This window comes from Danio rerio, chromosome 21, assembly GCF_049306965.1.
Source record: "Danio rerio strain Tuebingen ecotype United States chromosome 21, GRCz12tu, whole genome shotgun sequence".
In the NCBI taxonomy this organism is placed as follows: domain Eukaryota; kingdom Metazoa; phylum Chordata; class Actinopteri; order Cypriniformes; family Danionidae; genus Danio; species Danio rerio.
The window spans coordinates 41888186-41903443 of record NC_133196.1 but is presented as its reverse complement, the minus strand read 5'-3'; the positions used below and the strand labels follow the sequence as shown (position 1 = coordinate 41903443).

General features: G+C 37.1%; 1 protein-coding gene across 2 annotated transcripts in view; it reads left to right on the top strand.

Moving 5' to 3' along the window:
* Positions 1 to 12539, top strand: part of slc25a14 (solute carrier family 25 member 14) — a 33621-nt gene extending 21082 nt beyond the window's left edge. Inside the window, exons 5-8 of one of the 2 annotated variants that reach the window (XM_017352756.4) lie at positions 28 to 123; positions 231 to 355; positions 435 to 648; positions 8452 to 12539. In XM_017352756.4, coding sequence (XP_017208245.1) covers positions 28 to 123; positions 231 to 355; positions 435 to 648; positions 8452 to 8493 — 477 coding nt within the window. In that variant the 3' untranslated portion in view covers positions 8494 to 12539. The remainder of the gene's footprint in view (positions 1 to 27; positions 124 to 230; positions 356 to 434; positions 649 to 8451) is intronic. The other variant, NM_200164.2, reaches the window with a different exon arrangement.
* Positions 12540 to 15258: the final 2719 nt, after the last annotated feature.

Sequence of the window (15258 nt, the reverse complement as noted above, 5' to 3'; positions counted from 1 at the left end):
AACGTGAGATTATTCTGTTTCGCACAGATTCGCATGCAGGCTCAGGGCAGTCTGTTACAGGGCAGTATGATGTCCAACTTCATGAACATCTACCAGACGGAGGGCACACGAGGCCTGTGGAGGGTGAGTACTGACATGACTTTCACATCAGCCGTTTTAACATCCCAAGATCCATCAGTGTGACCTTTATACACTTTGCATTGATACAGTGATGTTTTGATCCTCCTCAGGGTGTTATTCCTACTGCACAGAGGGCAGCCATCGTGGTCGGTGTGGAGCTGCCAGTCTATGACATCACCAAGAAACATCTGATCCGTTCAGGCCTCATGGGAGACACGGTGTTAACTCATTTCATGTGAGAATCTCGATTGTTGTCTGTTCAATATTTGATTTCCTGGTTGATCTTGCGATGAACTTGCATTCTGTTTGTACAGTTCCAGTTTCACGTGTGGCCTGGCAGGCGCTCTGGCCTCTAATCCGGTGGATGTGGTGAGGACGCGGATGATGAATCAGCGTGTGCTCGCCGGTAACCCTCTGTACAAGGGCACGCTGGACGGACTCATGCAGACCTGGAGAAATGAAGGCTTTTTCGCTCTCTATAAAGGCTTCTGGCCTAACTGGCTGCGTCTGGGGCCGTGGAACATCATCGTATCCTTTAAAAATATAGTAACATGGCTTCAAAGTGTTATGAAGCAAATTAGCTCAAGGGGAAATATTAATAATCTTCTTAATAATATTAATTGTTAGTAGGTTTGATCAATTATAATATTTAGATTAGCTCTACGCTTTTACTTGACACCTCTGGGTCAAGTGTTTAATTCTTCAAAGAAGATTAATTTGTAGGTTATGAAATCTTACCATCCAATTCTGAGAGCATGAACATCATCATTGACATCAGTCAAAACAATAAACCTCTTTAAAGTATAATATAAATAAGGCTTTTTTAACAACCCTTGTGTACTGTTCAAATTGACTGCCCTTTCATTATGTTTGTGGCTCTTTTTGCCCCATTGACTTTCATTTTAATAACACTTCTTGATTGCAAAGCCATGACAGCATATACTCATGCGTTCTTGATTGTTGGTGGTTTTTCCTGTTTAATAGAGGTAAAATTTGTAGTTTTTACTGTTGATCATCAGTTAGCAGCATTAACCCTTTAAAAAGGCCTGTGCAAAAAAGGTTTATTTCTTGTTATATAAAGTTCCATAGAGTCAAACAGATTGTGTGCATAAATACACTGACGATGTTTACTACAGTACGTTCTGAGAGCTGAGCTGCTTATTTAGATGTACTCAGACGTATCGAGATGAGTGTGCAAAGATCTCCTCACTCTCACAAGTACACTTTACTCCGTTTAGAAGGCAGAAACTAAGCTTTTTTTTGCACTGCATCTGATGATATCAATCATAAAATCAAAATCGCCATTAATTTAAGTCAAAGGGGTAATACAGGCACAAACAACAAAACGGTAGTACATTTGGCAAGAGTGTATTGTTGAATTTTTTTTATATTTCAAGATGGTTTCCTAAAATTTGTCAAAATAAAATTTGTCACCAAAAATTATTCTACTTGCTGAAACACAGAGAAAGTTGTGGCCAAATTGAGGGTGTACTCGCACTTGGCTATTTGAACCAAGCCCCGGCCCTTTTCCTGGTTTATTAGACAAGTGAGGGCCTACTCACACTATGCCATCCGTACCGTGCCCAGGCCCGTTTCCCGGATCGTTTGAGAAGTGTGAGTGCGCTGAATCGGGCTCAAGCACCGTTCACTTGGCCGGCCCTGGCCCGGTTGGAAGAGGTGTGCCTGAGCGCGGTACACTTGGGCTTTGGCGCGGTACGCTTGTGTGTGAGTGCAAAACACGCCAAAGCCCGAAACTGAAAGTGATACGTGACTTTTAAGGGGTTGTTTCATATGGATTTATTAATAATTCTTACTGTTCAGTGATCGCAAACTGCCGTAGTTTATTAAAGACGAGAACTCCTCACAGCATGACAGCTGCGCACCTTCAGCAGACCTCCTCATTCCTGCAGCACGAGAGCTTAATGATTGTTTATGAGCGCCAAAAGTGGCGGATCTGTCCGGTGAAATATCCGACTGCGTGTCACCGCATCCCTATGGACTGCTTGGCGAAATATTTGACTGCATATCACTGCGTAACAAACGACTGAAACGATATAACTAGAGAAATCTCCACTGTGCTACTGGGTGAGAGTGTATGGCAAGCCGTTTTAGCATTTAAACCTTGTTCTGACTATCCATAAATATATTTAGAGATATCTCTAATTATATTTTGACCAGTCATAATTATAATTTGACTAGTCAGATTGGAGATATCTGCAAATATATTATGACTGACTAGTCATATTCCTCCATTGACTTTCATTGAAAAATATTTGCAGATATCTCTAAATGAGTTTTGACTAGTCACAATTGTAATTAGAGATATCTCCAAATAAATTTTGACTAGTTAAAAATCCAATTCAAGATATCTACAACTGTAATTCGACTATTAGTAAATTAATTAGAGATATCTTCAAATATATTTGTAAATATCTCTAAATATGACGAATTAAAGATATCTCCAAATGTATTATGACTAGTAAAAACTCAGTTAGAGATATCTCTAATTACAATTGTTACTAGTCAAAATTTATTTGGAGATATCGCTAATTACAATTGTGACTAATCAAAACTCATTTAGAGATATCTGCAAATATTTTTCAATGGAAGTCAATGGAGGAATATGACTAGTCATAATATATTTGCAGATATCTCCAATCTGATTTCGTACTAGTACAATTGTAATTGCAGATATCTCTAATTGTCATTCTGAGTAGTGGAATTATAATTATGACTAGTCAAAATATAATTAGAGATATATTTATGGAGTCAGAACAAAGATTTAAATGCTAAAAAGGCTTGGCATAGAGAGCGCTTCACTGAACAGCGCAGCAGCGATGACGTAAGCGTGCCGAGGCCCGATATGGTGTGAGCGCGGGCCGTCGGGGGAGACGGGAGGGGGGACAAGCGTGCTTTGGCCCGGTTCGAGGCAACTGTACCTAGTGTGAGTACGGCCTGAGAGTGGTCAGAATTGCACTCAGGCGTGGTTCAGTTAGCCAGCCCTGGCCTGGTTGAAAGAGGTGTGCCAGAGTGTGGTTCAGCTGGGCTTTGGCTCGGTGTGCTTGTAGTGCGAGTCTTAGACTGATTACGAAACTGAAGACGCGATGTCACGTCTTGTCTGTTTGAAAGAGAGTGTTTGTTGAGGCTCCTGTTGATCTTTGGTAAAGTAGATGCTGAAGTTTTACAAAAAATCTTGGATAAATGAAAAGATAAGGTCACAAGCCTAGGGTGTGGTTGGGGAGAACTGTTAGTTCAGCATCTTCTCTTGTAACACATGGTTGCAAGGAGTTTGTGTTATCTTAAGGGCAGTCTCTTTTATAGGGGACGGAGATTGGGAAGCTGAGATAACCAATGAGAGTTAACTATCACAGGAAAATTATTGACGTGTTTGATCAGGGTTGGAGCTAAATTCTGCAGGAATGTTGCTTTTCAGGACCAGGGTTGGTGACCCCTGCCCTAAACCCTTGAGCACTTGATGACATCTACACTGTTGTGATGTCACAATCGCATTGCATTCTTGGACACTCACTGGCCACTTATTAGTTAGTACATGTCTAACTGCTTGTTAATGCAAATTTCTAATCAGCCGATCACATGGCAGTAATTCAATGCATTTAGGCATGTCAACATGGTTAAGATGTACTGCTGCAGTTCAAATAGAGCATCAGAATGGGGAAGAAAGGTGATTTTAGTGACTTTGAACATGGCATGATTGTTGGTGCCAGATGGGCTAGTCTGAGTATTTCAGAAACTGCTGATCTACTGGGACTTTCACGCACCACCATCTCTAGGGTTTACAAAGAATGGTCTGAAAAAGAGAAAATATCCAGTGAGCTTCAGTTCTGTGGGCGAAAAATGCCTCGTTGATGCCAGAGGTCAGAGGAGAATGGCCAGACTGGTTCGAGCTGATAGAAAGGCAACAGTAACTCAAATAAACACTCATTACATCTGAGGTGTGCAGAAGAGCTTCTCTGAACGCACAACATGTCGAGCCTTTAGGGTCATGGGCTACAGCAGCAGAAGACCACACCGGGGACCACTTCCTCAGAACAGGAAACTGAGGCCACAATTCACGCAGGCATACAGACTATAGAAGATTGGAAAAATGTTGCCTGGTCTGATGAGTCTCTATTTCTGCTGCAACATTCAGATGGTAGGGTCAGAATTTGGCATCAACAACATGAAAGCATGTATCCAACCTACCTTGCATCAACGGTTCAGGGTGGTGGTGGTGGTGGTGTAATGGTGTGGGGGATATTTTCTTGGCACACTTTTGGCCCATTAGTACCAATTGAGCATTGTGTCTACGCCATTTGTTGCTGACCATGTTCATCCCTTTATGACCACAGTGTACTCATCTTCTGATGGCTACTTCCAGTGGACCAAAATGTCTAAGGGATATTACCAGTACATTTTTGAATCTATGCCACGAACGATTAAGGCAGTTCTGAAGGCAAAAGGGGTTCCAACGCGGGACTAGTAAGATTTACTCCCACGGGTAAAATCTAGTTATCGAGGGTCCATGTAAACTTCCCTCGTTCACTTGATAAAGTGGAAGACACTTTTGGCTGTTAGGGATTTCTCAAGGGAACAAGGAAAGGAAAGTTAGCTTGTGCATGTCTAAAGGTGGATTGGAACACGCCTTTTGTCTTCAATGAGCATTCTGATTGGATGTTGATGAAAATGTTACAAGCATCTTACAATGCTAATATGCTGCACAAGTATCAACATCTTGTTTATCTGTATTAGTAAAACAATTCTAATTCAAGTTTTACCGCATAGGTTAATACACAAGCAACAGATAATCAATAAACTCTTGATAACACAGACGATGGTAATACATGCTTGTATGAATCATGACTGAATATATAAAAAGGTCATAATCTTAAAATGGACTGTATAGAAGTGGTTGCATTTGTCTTTTCAGTATGGAATAAGCACATTTCTTTTTGGTAAAGCTTTTTAGATGATGGTGTCAGTGTAATTAGGTGTTTAAGATATCTATAAGCTTGTGTGCTCTAAAACAGTGAGAAAGTTTGCATTTATTAGATATAAAACTGATATCAACATATAAAGCTTGTAGTTTCACTTCCACCTAAATGGATCAAAGGTTTTATTCACATAACCTCATACTACAGTTTTTCATCAAATCATAACCAATCAAATGCTCTCTAGTATCTGACATGCCCCGCCCCCATCAAGACGCTTCTCATTTGCTTTTCATTTGATGCATTTGAGCTCAGTCACTCTCACTGTAAGTGCGATGATTAAAACAAAAACACTATTGGTTGTTTTTAAGGGGAAGGAGCTACACTGTCACACCCTCTCATCATGTTTCGGTTGAGATCGAATAAAAAATGCATATTTTAAAGCATACCATGGGACCTTTAAATGCCTACATGATTGTTGTGGAAAGAGTATTTTTGTGTTGTTTTTTGCTAATTGCAATGTGGTGAAACTGTGGCGCAGTGGGTAGCAATGTCGCCTCACAGGAAGAAGGATGCTTATTCAAGTTTGCATGTTCTTCCCGTGTTGGCATGGGCATTCTCCTGAGGCTCCGGTTTCCCCCACAGTCCAAAGACATGTGGTATAGGTGAATTGAATAAGCTAAATTGGCTGTAGTGTATGTGTGTGAATTCAAGAGTGTATGGGTGTTTCCCATTGGAAGAGCATCCGCTGTGTAAAACATATGCTGGATAAATTGGCAGTTCATTCCACTGTGGCGACCCCTGATTAATAAAGGGACTAAGCCGAAAAAAATGAATGAATAATTGTAATGTAAATGTTTACCCAAAACCAAATTCTGTTATTACTCCCCTTTACATTGCTCCAAACCCGTAAGATCTTCAGAAATGGAATTAAGATATTTTAGAGAGCAATGGTCCTGAGATGTTCAAACTCAAAAAAGAATGGTGAACGTCGTTGAAGTATTCTAGTGGTTCAACTTTAACCATACAAAGCTCTGAGAACACTTGTGTGCCAAAAAACTTGCATAAATGACTTGCACAAAATTGTTCTTTAGGCTTTGTATGGTTACAGTTGAACCACTGAAGTTAAATGGAAACATGGAAGTTACATGGTTTTGACAATGTTTTTAGTTGCTTTTCTGATCTCAGATTTCATTTAAAATATCTTCTTTTTTGTTCTAAAGATGAACTAAGGTATTTTGGGGGTTTGGAACGGCATAAGGGTGAGTAAATAAAAATGGAATAATAAAAGGATTTTCATTTTTGGGTGAACTAATGCATTTGTGGTGTTTACATGGCTCGAACACTAGAGGTCAGCACATTGCAATCTAAGGTCTGACACTCTGACCCATAGCCATTTTCACCCAAGCTGAGATGCTTTCTTTACTGCACTAGGTTAGTATATTATTTTTGCATTTATTTAATCTAGAAAACACTAAAACCACAATATTATGAGTTTAATTTCACTTTTATTTATTTTTTTAAACCTGCGATGGCAAAACTGAATGTATTACTCAAGTCTGCAGTACTAATCATCTTCTAGAAATCATTCTGATGCTTTAAGTGTCCAAATAATCTGTCCATTGTGTGGAATATAGAGGTTTTATTTTCTCAATAGTATTTAAAATAAAACAAAAGTACGTTTATTTCAATTTTATTTTATCATGTTTTACTTTTCAACAGTAAAGCTCTCTTTGTACATTGGAGGTAGGGCTGCACGATATTGAAAAATCTGACATTGCTTTTATTGGGCTGCAAATAGAGGATTTGAACAGTTTTATTTGGAAAGAGTTAATTATTAGATCGACTGAGGCGATCAAGCCTTTTTCTATGTGGTGCAACTGCATGAAATATAATAAGTTACAAGCAATAGAGCAAAAATAAAAGTAAAAAAAAAAATAGTGCTTCATGGTTTTCTTGGGAGTCAACAGAATTGAAAAACTAAAATTGAACAATCAAACATAAAATAACATTTATGTATAATTTTTTTTTACAATATAGTTAAATAGTATTTATTAATGAATTTATCCTTTAATCCTTAATAAATAATAAAATCCTGCAATGTGACTATTGTGGATACACATACTGCGATATCAATGCTCAAATGAAATATTGTTCAGCCCTAATTAGAGCTGTCTAGAATTATGAAAGTCAGAAACATAATTAATCTTTTCAACATCCACTACTTTGTTTACAAGTTATCTCCAGTCATAATTTCAATTTCCTTTTGGATAGAATAATATAGATTATACCCAACCCAGGGTGTCTGCATGGTCTTGCAGTCTGAAAATGTTTTATCTCAAAAATAAAAATTTTAGGCCTCAAAAAGTCTTAAATTTACTGAAATAATGTGTTGTAGGTCTTAAATCTTTTTAAACAGGTCTTAATTTTCCTTTGTTCATGTATCACTACCCAATTTGGCCAACAGCCATACAATCACTAACAGTCTATCGCAATAACTTTAAACTTTATATTTAAAAATGTTATTTTGAACTATTTACCAATTACTTTCTATACAAAAACATTTGTTTAAAAGTGCTCCATGCATTTACTGCTGAGGACCCCGACCTGGACAGATTGCTGTGCATAGATTTCATTTATTATATTTTTAAAACGTTTGAAACATTTGTCCATTTTTAAATTTTATTTTAAAGAAAGTTTATGTTAGAAAGAAAAGTATGCATACAAGTAGAGCTTGCTCGTTTTTACACAATAGATAAAATATGAAATATTTTATTTGAAAATCTAAAATATATAAAAACAATATTAAATTAATAGTTCTTTAATGATTAATGATATGATTATATTAATAAGGAAAATATTTCCCCCCCCCGTCTGGGCTATTTGAAAAATAATTAATGTTAAACTCTGTGTGAGTCTTAAATTGTGTTCATAATGGTCTTAAAAACGTCTTAACGTCTTAAATTTAACTTGGTGAAACCTGCAGAAACCCTAGTGTTTGCATCCATACACACACAAATGCATTCAGAACTGCATGCCAGTTTGCAGTTTCTTGTGACTCACCCTTTATAATTTGGTCTACTAAAAATATCCAGTCCATATATGTGCCTCAGAAAACACTGACTATTGTATGTTTATTTTTTTGCATGCAGTTCAACACATTCACTACACAGATGGTAAAGTCACATTCATAACCCAGATCAACATGATTGACGAGCACCTTTGCTGAAAAGCAGTGCACGAAACACTAAACTTTGCTCCAGGCAAAACATAATTCACATTGTGTAATGAACAGAAAATATCTGTGTGCATGTGTGTGTACACTACTAACATGTATGTGATGGATTAATTAAGTGAATACAGTGTGTTCTGATCTTTCTGTGATCCTTGACTGAAGTTTCAGTTCTTCATGACCTTCGAGCAGCTGAAGAAGCTTCCATTGTAGCCGAATCTACAACATCTCTGAAACGTGTGTGTTTGTGTGCTTGTTTGTGTGTGTATGGGGCTTCTGTCTCTCAGCATTCACCATCCCTTCATCTACGAGTATGTTTATTTAAGAACTTGTTTTATTCTGTTCTCATTTGTGTTGTACATACTTGACGTATTTAAACGCTCTCCTTTTTGCACCTAAATGCTTTATTTTTGACTCCTGGCAGCTACCGTATCGCTTCCGTCAGCTGTTTTACAGGCCCAGTGGTGTTTTAATATATGCTTGGTCAGCTAGGAGCCGCACTGGTGAATATTTGAGGTAAAGGGCTTTAGCTTAAACTGGAAAACCACCAGGCATAGTTTTCTCCACACTGGCTTGAGAGTCCGGCTTAATAGCACAGTTGTCAAAGTTACTGAAGACACGTCCATTAGGTTGGGATATAAAGCAATACTTTGGGGTTTACCTCCATGCAAGCAGATGTTTTACATCTTAGCCCTGAGGAATATTTGAGGTCGGCAGACTCCAAATCAGACTTTTCGCATATAGACACGACTTCATGAGGAATGTTGTTTTACTGTATATGTAAACTGTTGATATGATGGGAATCATCAATGTTACAAAGTTTAATACAGCCAAAATTATTACCAAAGGTAATATAGTGATGTGACCTTCATATCCTGGAACTTTGAGTTCAGTGGCTCTTATTCATCATAAAACAAAAGCAAATTTCAGTGTCGTTGAAATGAATAGTTCAACCAAAAATGAATGAAAGGTTTGTTGCAAATGTACTGACCTTCGGCTAGTTCAAGTTGTAGGTGACTTCCTTTCTTTAGTAGATTTGATTGTGATGGTGATTCATATATTGAAAGTCAATGACTACTAGTACTTATATATTCCCAAACCCCCCCAAACAAGCAAATGCAGGCCTTATGAAGTGAAATAGTTGGGAAGAAACTGGACACTATTTACAACAATATAACCTTTTATCTACAGCCTCAGCAAAAAGAGCTGAGCTCATTCATGACTTTAAAGAGTGCCAGATTTCTGTCATGTAAAGATGTATACAGGTATGTGAACTCTGTATGTTTACTATAGAGAGGGATGATATGTGCATTGTATTGATCACCAAAATGGTACTTATTTGTAGAATCCCAACGTTTATTAAACCTCATTGCACTATGATGTGCGCTCACCAGACTCAAACTTAAAATAGTAGGTTTTTTTCTGCTATGTAAGTCAATAGTTGGAGGTTTCCAACATTCTTTGTGTTCAACAGAACAAAGAAACTCAAACTAGTTTGGAACGAGTGACGAGTGAGACGAGTAAAAAACGACAGAATATCTATTTGGGCATGAACGTTTCCTTAAGTGGTTCTAATCTTTTATGAATTAGTCTTCTGTTGAACACAAAGAATAATATATTAAATTGTCATCTGTAGTAGTAAAAACAAATACTGAAGAAGACAGTGGCTTCAACAGAAGATTGAAAGTCAACCTGGTTTGGATCGAGTGAATTATTGCTTTATTTTTTGACAATTTTTGTAATCTAACCATTGATTTTGCTTAGACTGAGTGTTGTAAATAATATTCAGTTTATTGCACAGATTAATCAATTTGTTTTGGAAGTCCTCATTAATATTGTCAGGAGCCATGGTTATTAATGTTGATTTAACTCTATATATATTTTTTTTACTCTCAAAGTGCTGTATGTATTAATTTGCATTATATGATTCACCAAGGACTACAGTTTAAGCTAAGAATCTTAAATAATGTTCCCCTGAAGAAAAAGTGTCACCCACACACCTTTGGTGAACTGAGTAAAGGAAATTAAGAATTAACTTAATCCCTTTAAATCTTTATCAGACAGAAAAAAATTCTGGCTGTGTATGTTTCAGTGTATTATAAGGCCTGTATTATGTTTAAAGATTTATTTCACCTAAAAATTTAAATTATTAATTATTCACCCTAATGTCCTTCCAAACCTCAGAGACTGTGTTTGGAAAACACATTAAAGTGTTTTTGATGAAATTTGTGAGCTCCCTCATCCTCCATAGACAGCAACAGTCCTGAGTTGTTCAGAAAAATACCAAAAAAAAAAAAAAAAAATTCATTCTCAAAACAGTCTGTATGCCTTCAATGGTTTAATTGTAATATTATTAAGCTATTAGAATATTTTTTATTTGCACATGAAACAAAAATAATGTCTTTATTCAACATTTTCTTTTTCACAGTTTCAGCATGAGGCATGCGACATGAACGTGCACACTATACTGACACTGAGAAGAAGAAACCCTTGAATAAAGTCTTCATAATTTTTGTTTTATGTGCACACAAGTATTCTCATATAGCTTGAGAATAGTCCAACTGTAGGCATATCGTCTGTTTTGAGGATGCTTTTTTTTTTCAGGACTCTGATCAAGTCAGGAATCTTGCTGTCAACGCAGGATGAGATTCAGTGAAGCTCTAAGATTTAATCTAAAATATCCTAATTTGTGTTGTGAAGATGAGCGTGAATGTTTCCCTGGACTGGCGCGTAATCAATAACGTTCATTTCATTTTTGGGTGAACTAACCCTTTAAGATCTGGGTCAGGAGTTTTTTTTTTTTAATCTTTATTTGCTTGAACATGCACTGCATTTAAAGCATTTGTGATTATTGCACAAGATCTGTACTGTTTTATTTGACTTTTTTTCTTGCTTTTTGTTGCAGCAAGGTCTTTATTGCCATGCATTTATTGTGTGTGTATGTGTGTGTGTGCGCGCGTGTGTGCGTGTGTTCTGAGAAGCACATGTAAAATGTCAAATATTTTGGCAGCTGTGTGTAAATACTGCTTCTGTATGATAGAATAAAATAATAGCATATAGTTTTTTTTGTTTTGTTTTTTCGTTTTAAATCGGATTTTGTGGAAAAAGGGGTTCGGTATAGTATTTTGGGTGCTTGCCTCTTTGCCAAAGTGTACATGTATTGAACCAGAGCTGCACTGTTAATGCTGAGTTTTTAAAAGTGACACATTATTATAATTATTATTAATGTTATGATCGGGAAAAGTACTGTTACATATTTATCACTGTATTTCGTCAACATATTTCAAGCCTTACCACTTCCTGCTTTTATATGTATGCCTTTGCCTGATTGTTTCATGCCTCTCGGTGTGCAAGCCAAACATTCTGCTATGATTTTACTTTGCTCTGTTGTTCTTTTAACATGCTCCTAAGCAAATTCAATTGTACTGTAAATCTTTAAGCAAACATTCTTGATTAAGTTATATTATGACTGAAAGGGGACATGTTTAAAAGGTTTAATGTACTGTATGTAACTGATGGGTCATTCTAAGGGGTTTACCTGTTTGATACACTTCCTTCCAGATCTTTCTCAGACTTTGGCTTTCGCTAGATTGGTGAATTCAGCATGGTGCATGCTATATTCTTCTGAAAATGCTTATTTCATTACATGTAGCAAAGACCAAGAACCACATTAACCCCCCATATGCCAGTGTTTTTACTTTGATTTAGCCCACAAATCATATTTTTTTATTTATTTAGGGAATATTTTATTCATGCTGTTATTGTTTGATTTCTTTTATAGAGGTACTTTGGATTTGTTGTTAATTTAAATGCAGAATGTTTCATACATTGAGGAAGATGATAGTTTATTGCCCCATCTCAGCTATTTATTTGATAAATGAGATGATGGAAATAAGCGGAATGAAATTTATGGTGTATAATAATACGCACTAACACAGTTTGGAAATGCCAAAATCAAATACTACAGTATATAATGTAGTAACATTCATCCCCTAACACTATTTTGACTTGTTTTTTTATCATTCTTTTCCGTTTCAGAATGCAGCAATAGCCACATTTGCTTGCCATTGCCAAATTTAATTGTGATCCACTGTTTGGTTAAGTGTCTCTGGGAAACACGGACATTATTTATGATCTGTTGCTTGAATAGACAATGAATTGTATTACAAATGCCTGTTTTTTTTTTTTGTGGTTGGTTTGACTTATTTCTCTTTGTCTGATATAACTGCACCCTGACAATAAATACAATGTTCACTGAATCTCGGTTGTTGTTCATGTCATTAGTCTTTTTGAAGCACAGAAGTTAACAAATGCTCAAATAATTAAATAGCAACGTCATATGGGTTTAAGCCAATGGTCTCAAACTCAATTTCTGGAGGGTTGCAGCTCTGCATACTTCAGCACCAACCACCTCCAACTCACAGCTGCTTAATAGTCTCTAGTAGTCTGGAACACCTTGACTTGTTGGATCATATGTGTTTGATTACGGTTGGAGCACTCTACTGTGCAGAGCTGCGACCCTCCTTCCAGTTTGAGAAGTTTTATAATGTTTATATTATAGGTTTAGCAATGGAGGTGCAATAACTATGGGGATGGAAGATGTTTTAAGGAAAAAGCTAAAATAAAATTCAATTCAATTCAATTCAGCTTTATTTGTATAGCGCTTTTACAATGTAGATTGTGTCAAAGCAGCTTCACAAAAATGGTCATAGTAACTGGAACAGTGTGGTTCAGGTTTTAGTGTTTAAGTTCAGTTCAGTTCAGTTCAGTTTAGCTCAGTTCAGTGTGATTTAATCATTACTGAGAGTTCAAACACTGAAGAGCAAATTCATCGATGCGCAGCTCTACCAATCCTGAACCATGCGAGGCAGTGGCGACAGCGGAGAGAGAAAAAAAACTTCACCTGATGGGAGTGAAGAAAAAAAAACCTTGAGAGAACCAGACTCAGTTGGGCACGACCATTTTAATTTCTCCGCTGGCCAAAAGTCTTGTGCAGAACTTCATTCGCCGTGGTTTATGCTGGAAGATGGCCTCAATGAAGACTCGTCTGTCCCTGGAGCGTCGCTGAATCAGACACATGTTCTCCACTCCCCACGACCATCAGCGCAGCAGCAGCTCAGGATATGGCCTGGTCCCGGATATGGAATCCTTGGGATCATCACGTCGCTGGTCTTGGATCCAATCAGTGACTCCGCCTAATCTGAGGACCTCGGGATGAGTATCCCCAGGTGAAAATAGAGAATAAAGAGAATAATTAGCGTAGCTGCTGTTCATAGTGTATATAAGCAAGATGCAGAAGCCAGTGTGGAACCCGTTAGGTGATGCATTGAGTGTATGCTTTACTAAACAGATAGGTCTTTAGTCTAGTTTTGAACTGGGAGAGTGTGTCTGAGCCTCGGACGTTATCAGGAAGGCTATTCCAGAGTGTAGGAGCCATGAAAGAGAAGGCTCGACCTCCTTTACTTGATTTTGCTATTCTAGGTACTACCAGAAGCCCTGAATTATGAGATCTTAAGGAACGAGTTGGTTCGTAGCGAGACAGAAGGTTGGTTAGATAAACAGGAGCTAGATTATTTAGAGCTTTATAGGTGAGAAGTAATATTTTAAATTCAATACGAAATTTAACAGGCAGCCAGTGTAAGGAGGATAAAATTGGGGTTATATGATCATATTTTCTAGACCTGGTCAGAACTCTGGCTGCTGCATTTTGTACTAATTGAAGTTTGTTAATAGAGGATGCTGGGCAGCCAGCTAATAGAGCATTACAGTAATCCAGTCTCGAAGTCATAAAAGCATGGACTAGCTTTTCTGCATCTGAGATGGATAGCATATTTCGTAATTTAGCGATATTTCTCAGATGAAAGAAGGCAGTTTTTGTGACATGGGATATTTGGTTTTTAAAAGTTAGATTGCTGTCTAATATGACACCCAAATCTTTTATAGTAGAGCTATAGCTAACTTTGTATCCCTCTAATTGTAAATTGAGTTGCGAGATCTGCTGTGTGCAAGATTTAGGCCCAATAAGTAATAATTCTGTTTTGTCTGAGTTTAAGAGAAGAAAATTGTTGGTCATCCAGTCTTTGATGTCTTTGATACACTCAGTTAGTTTAGAAAGTTCAGACGTCTCGTCAGGTTTAGTGGAAATATATAATTGAGTATCATCTGCATAGCAGTGAAAGCTGATCCCATGTCTTCTAATAATGTCTCCCAGTGGTAGCATGTAAATTGTAAACAGTAAAGGGCCTAAAACTGATCCTTGAGGCACCCCATACTTTACTGGGCAGATTTGTGAAGGCTGTCCATTAAGATTCACAAACTGGTAGCGGTCAGTTAAGTATGACTTAAACCATTGTAGAGCCTGTCCCTGGACACCTGTAGACTTTAAGCGATTTATGAGGATATTGTGGTCAATGGTATCAAATGCCGCACTAAGATCGAGTAAAACTAATAGCGAGACGCACCCTCGGTCAGCAGCTAAGAGTAAATCGTTGGTTATTTTCACTAAGGCGGTTTCTGTACTGTGGTGAGCCCTGAAACCTGACTGAAACACTTCAAAAATATTGTTCGTCTGCAGATAAGAGCATAATTGAGTGGAAACAACTTTTTCTAGTATTTTAGACATAAATGGAAGATTAGAAATAGGCCTATAGTTAGCTAAGTTGTTGGTGTCTAGTTGCGGTTTCTTAATAATAGGCTTAATAACAGCTAGCTTGTAAGAGTAGTAAATAAGTAGTAAATAAATATTTAATAACACAAACACATTTGAGGAATTCCATGCAAATTGTCAACATTGCCATGAAAATATAAAGTATAAAAAATATATAAAAATTAAGTTTTTAACAAAAAAAAAAAAAAAAAAAAACTGATGTTTTTGTTGGCCTAAATTTGACTACTTTAAAATCACTCAAATGTCTTTGGTAAAATAGTTTGAAAATGTTGACATGTTGACCTTTGAAAACATTGATTTGTCACATCCAT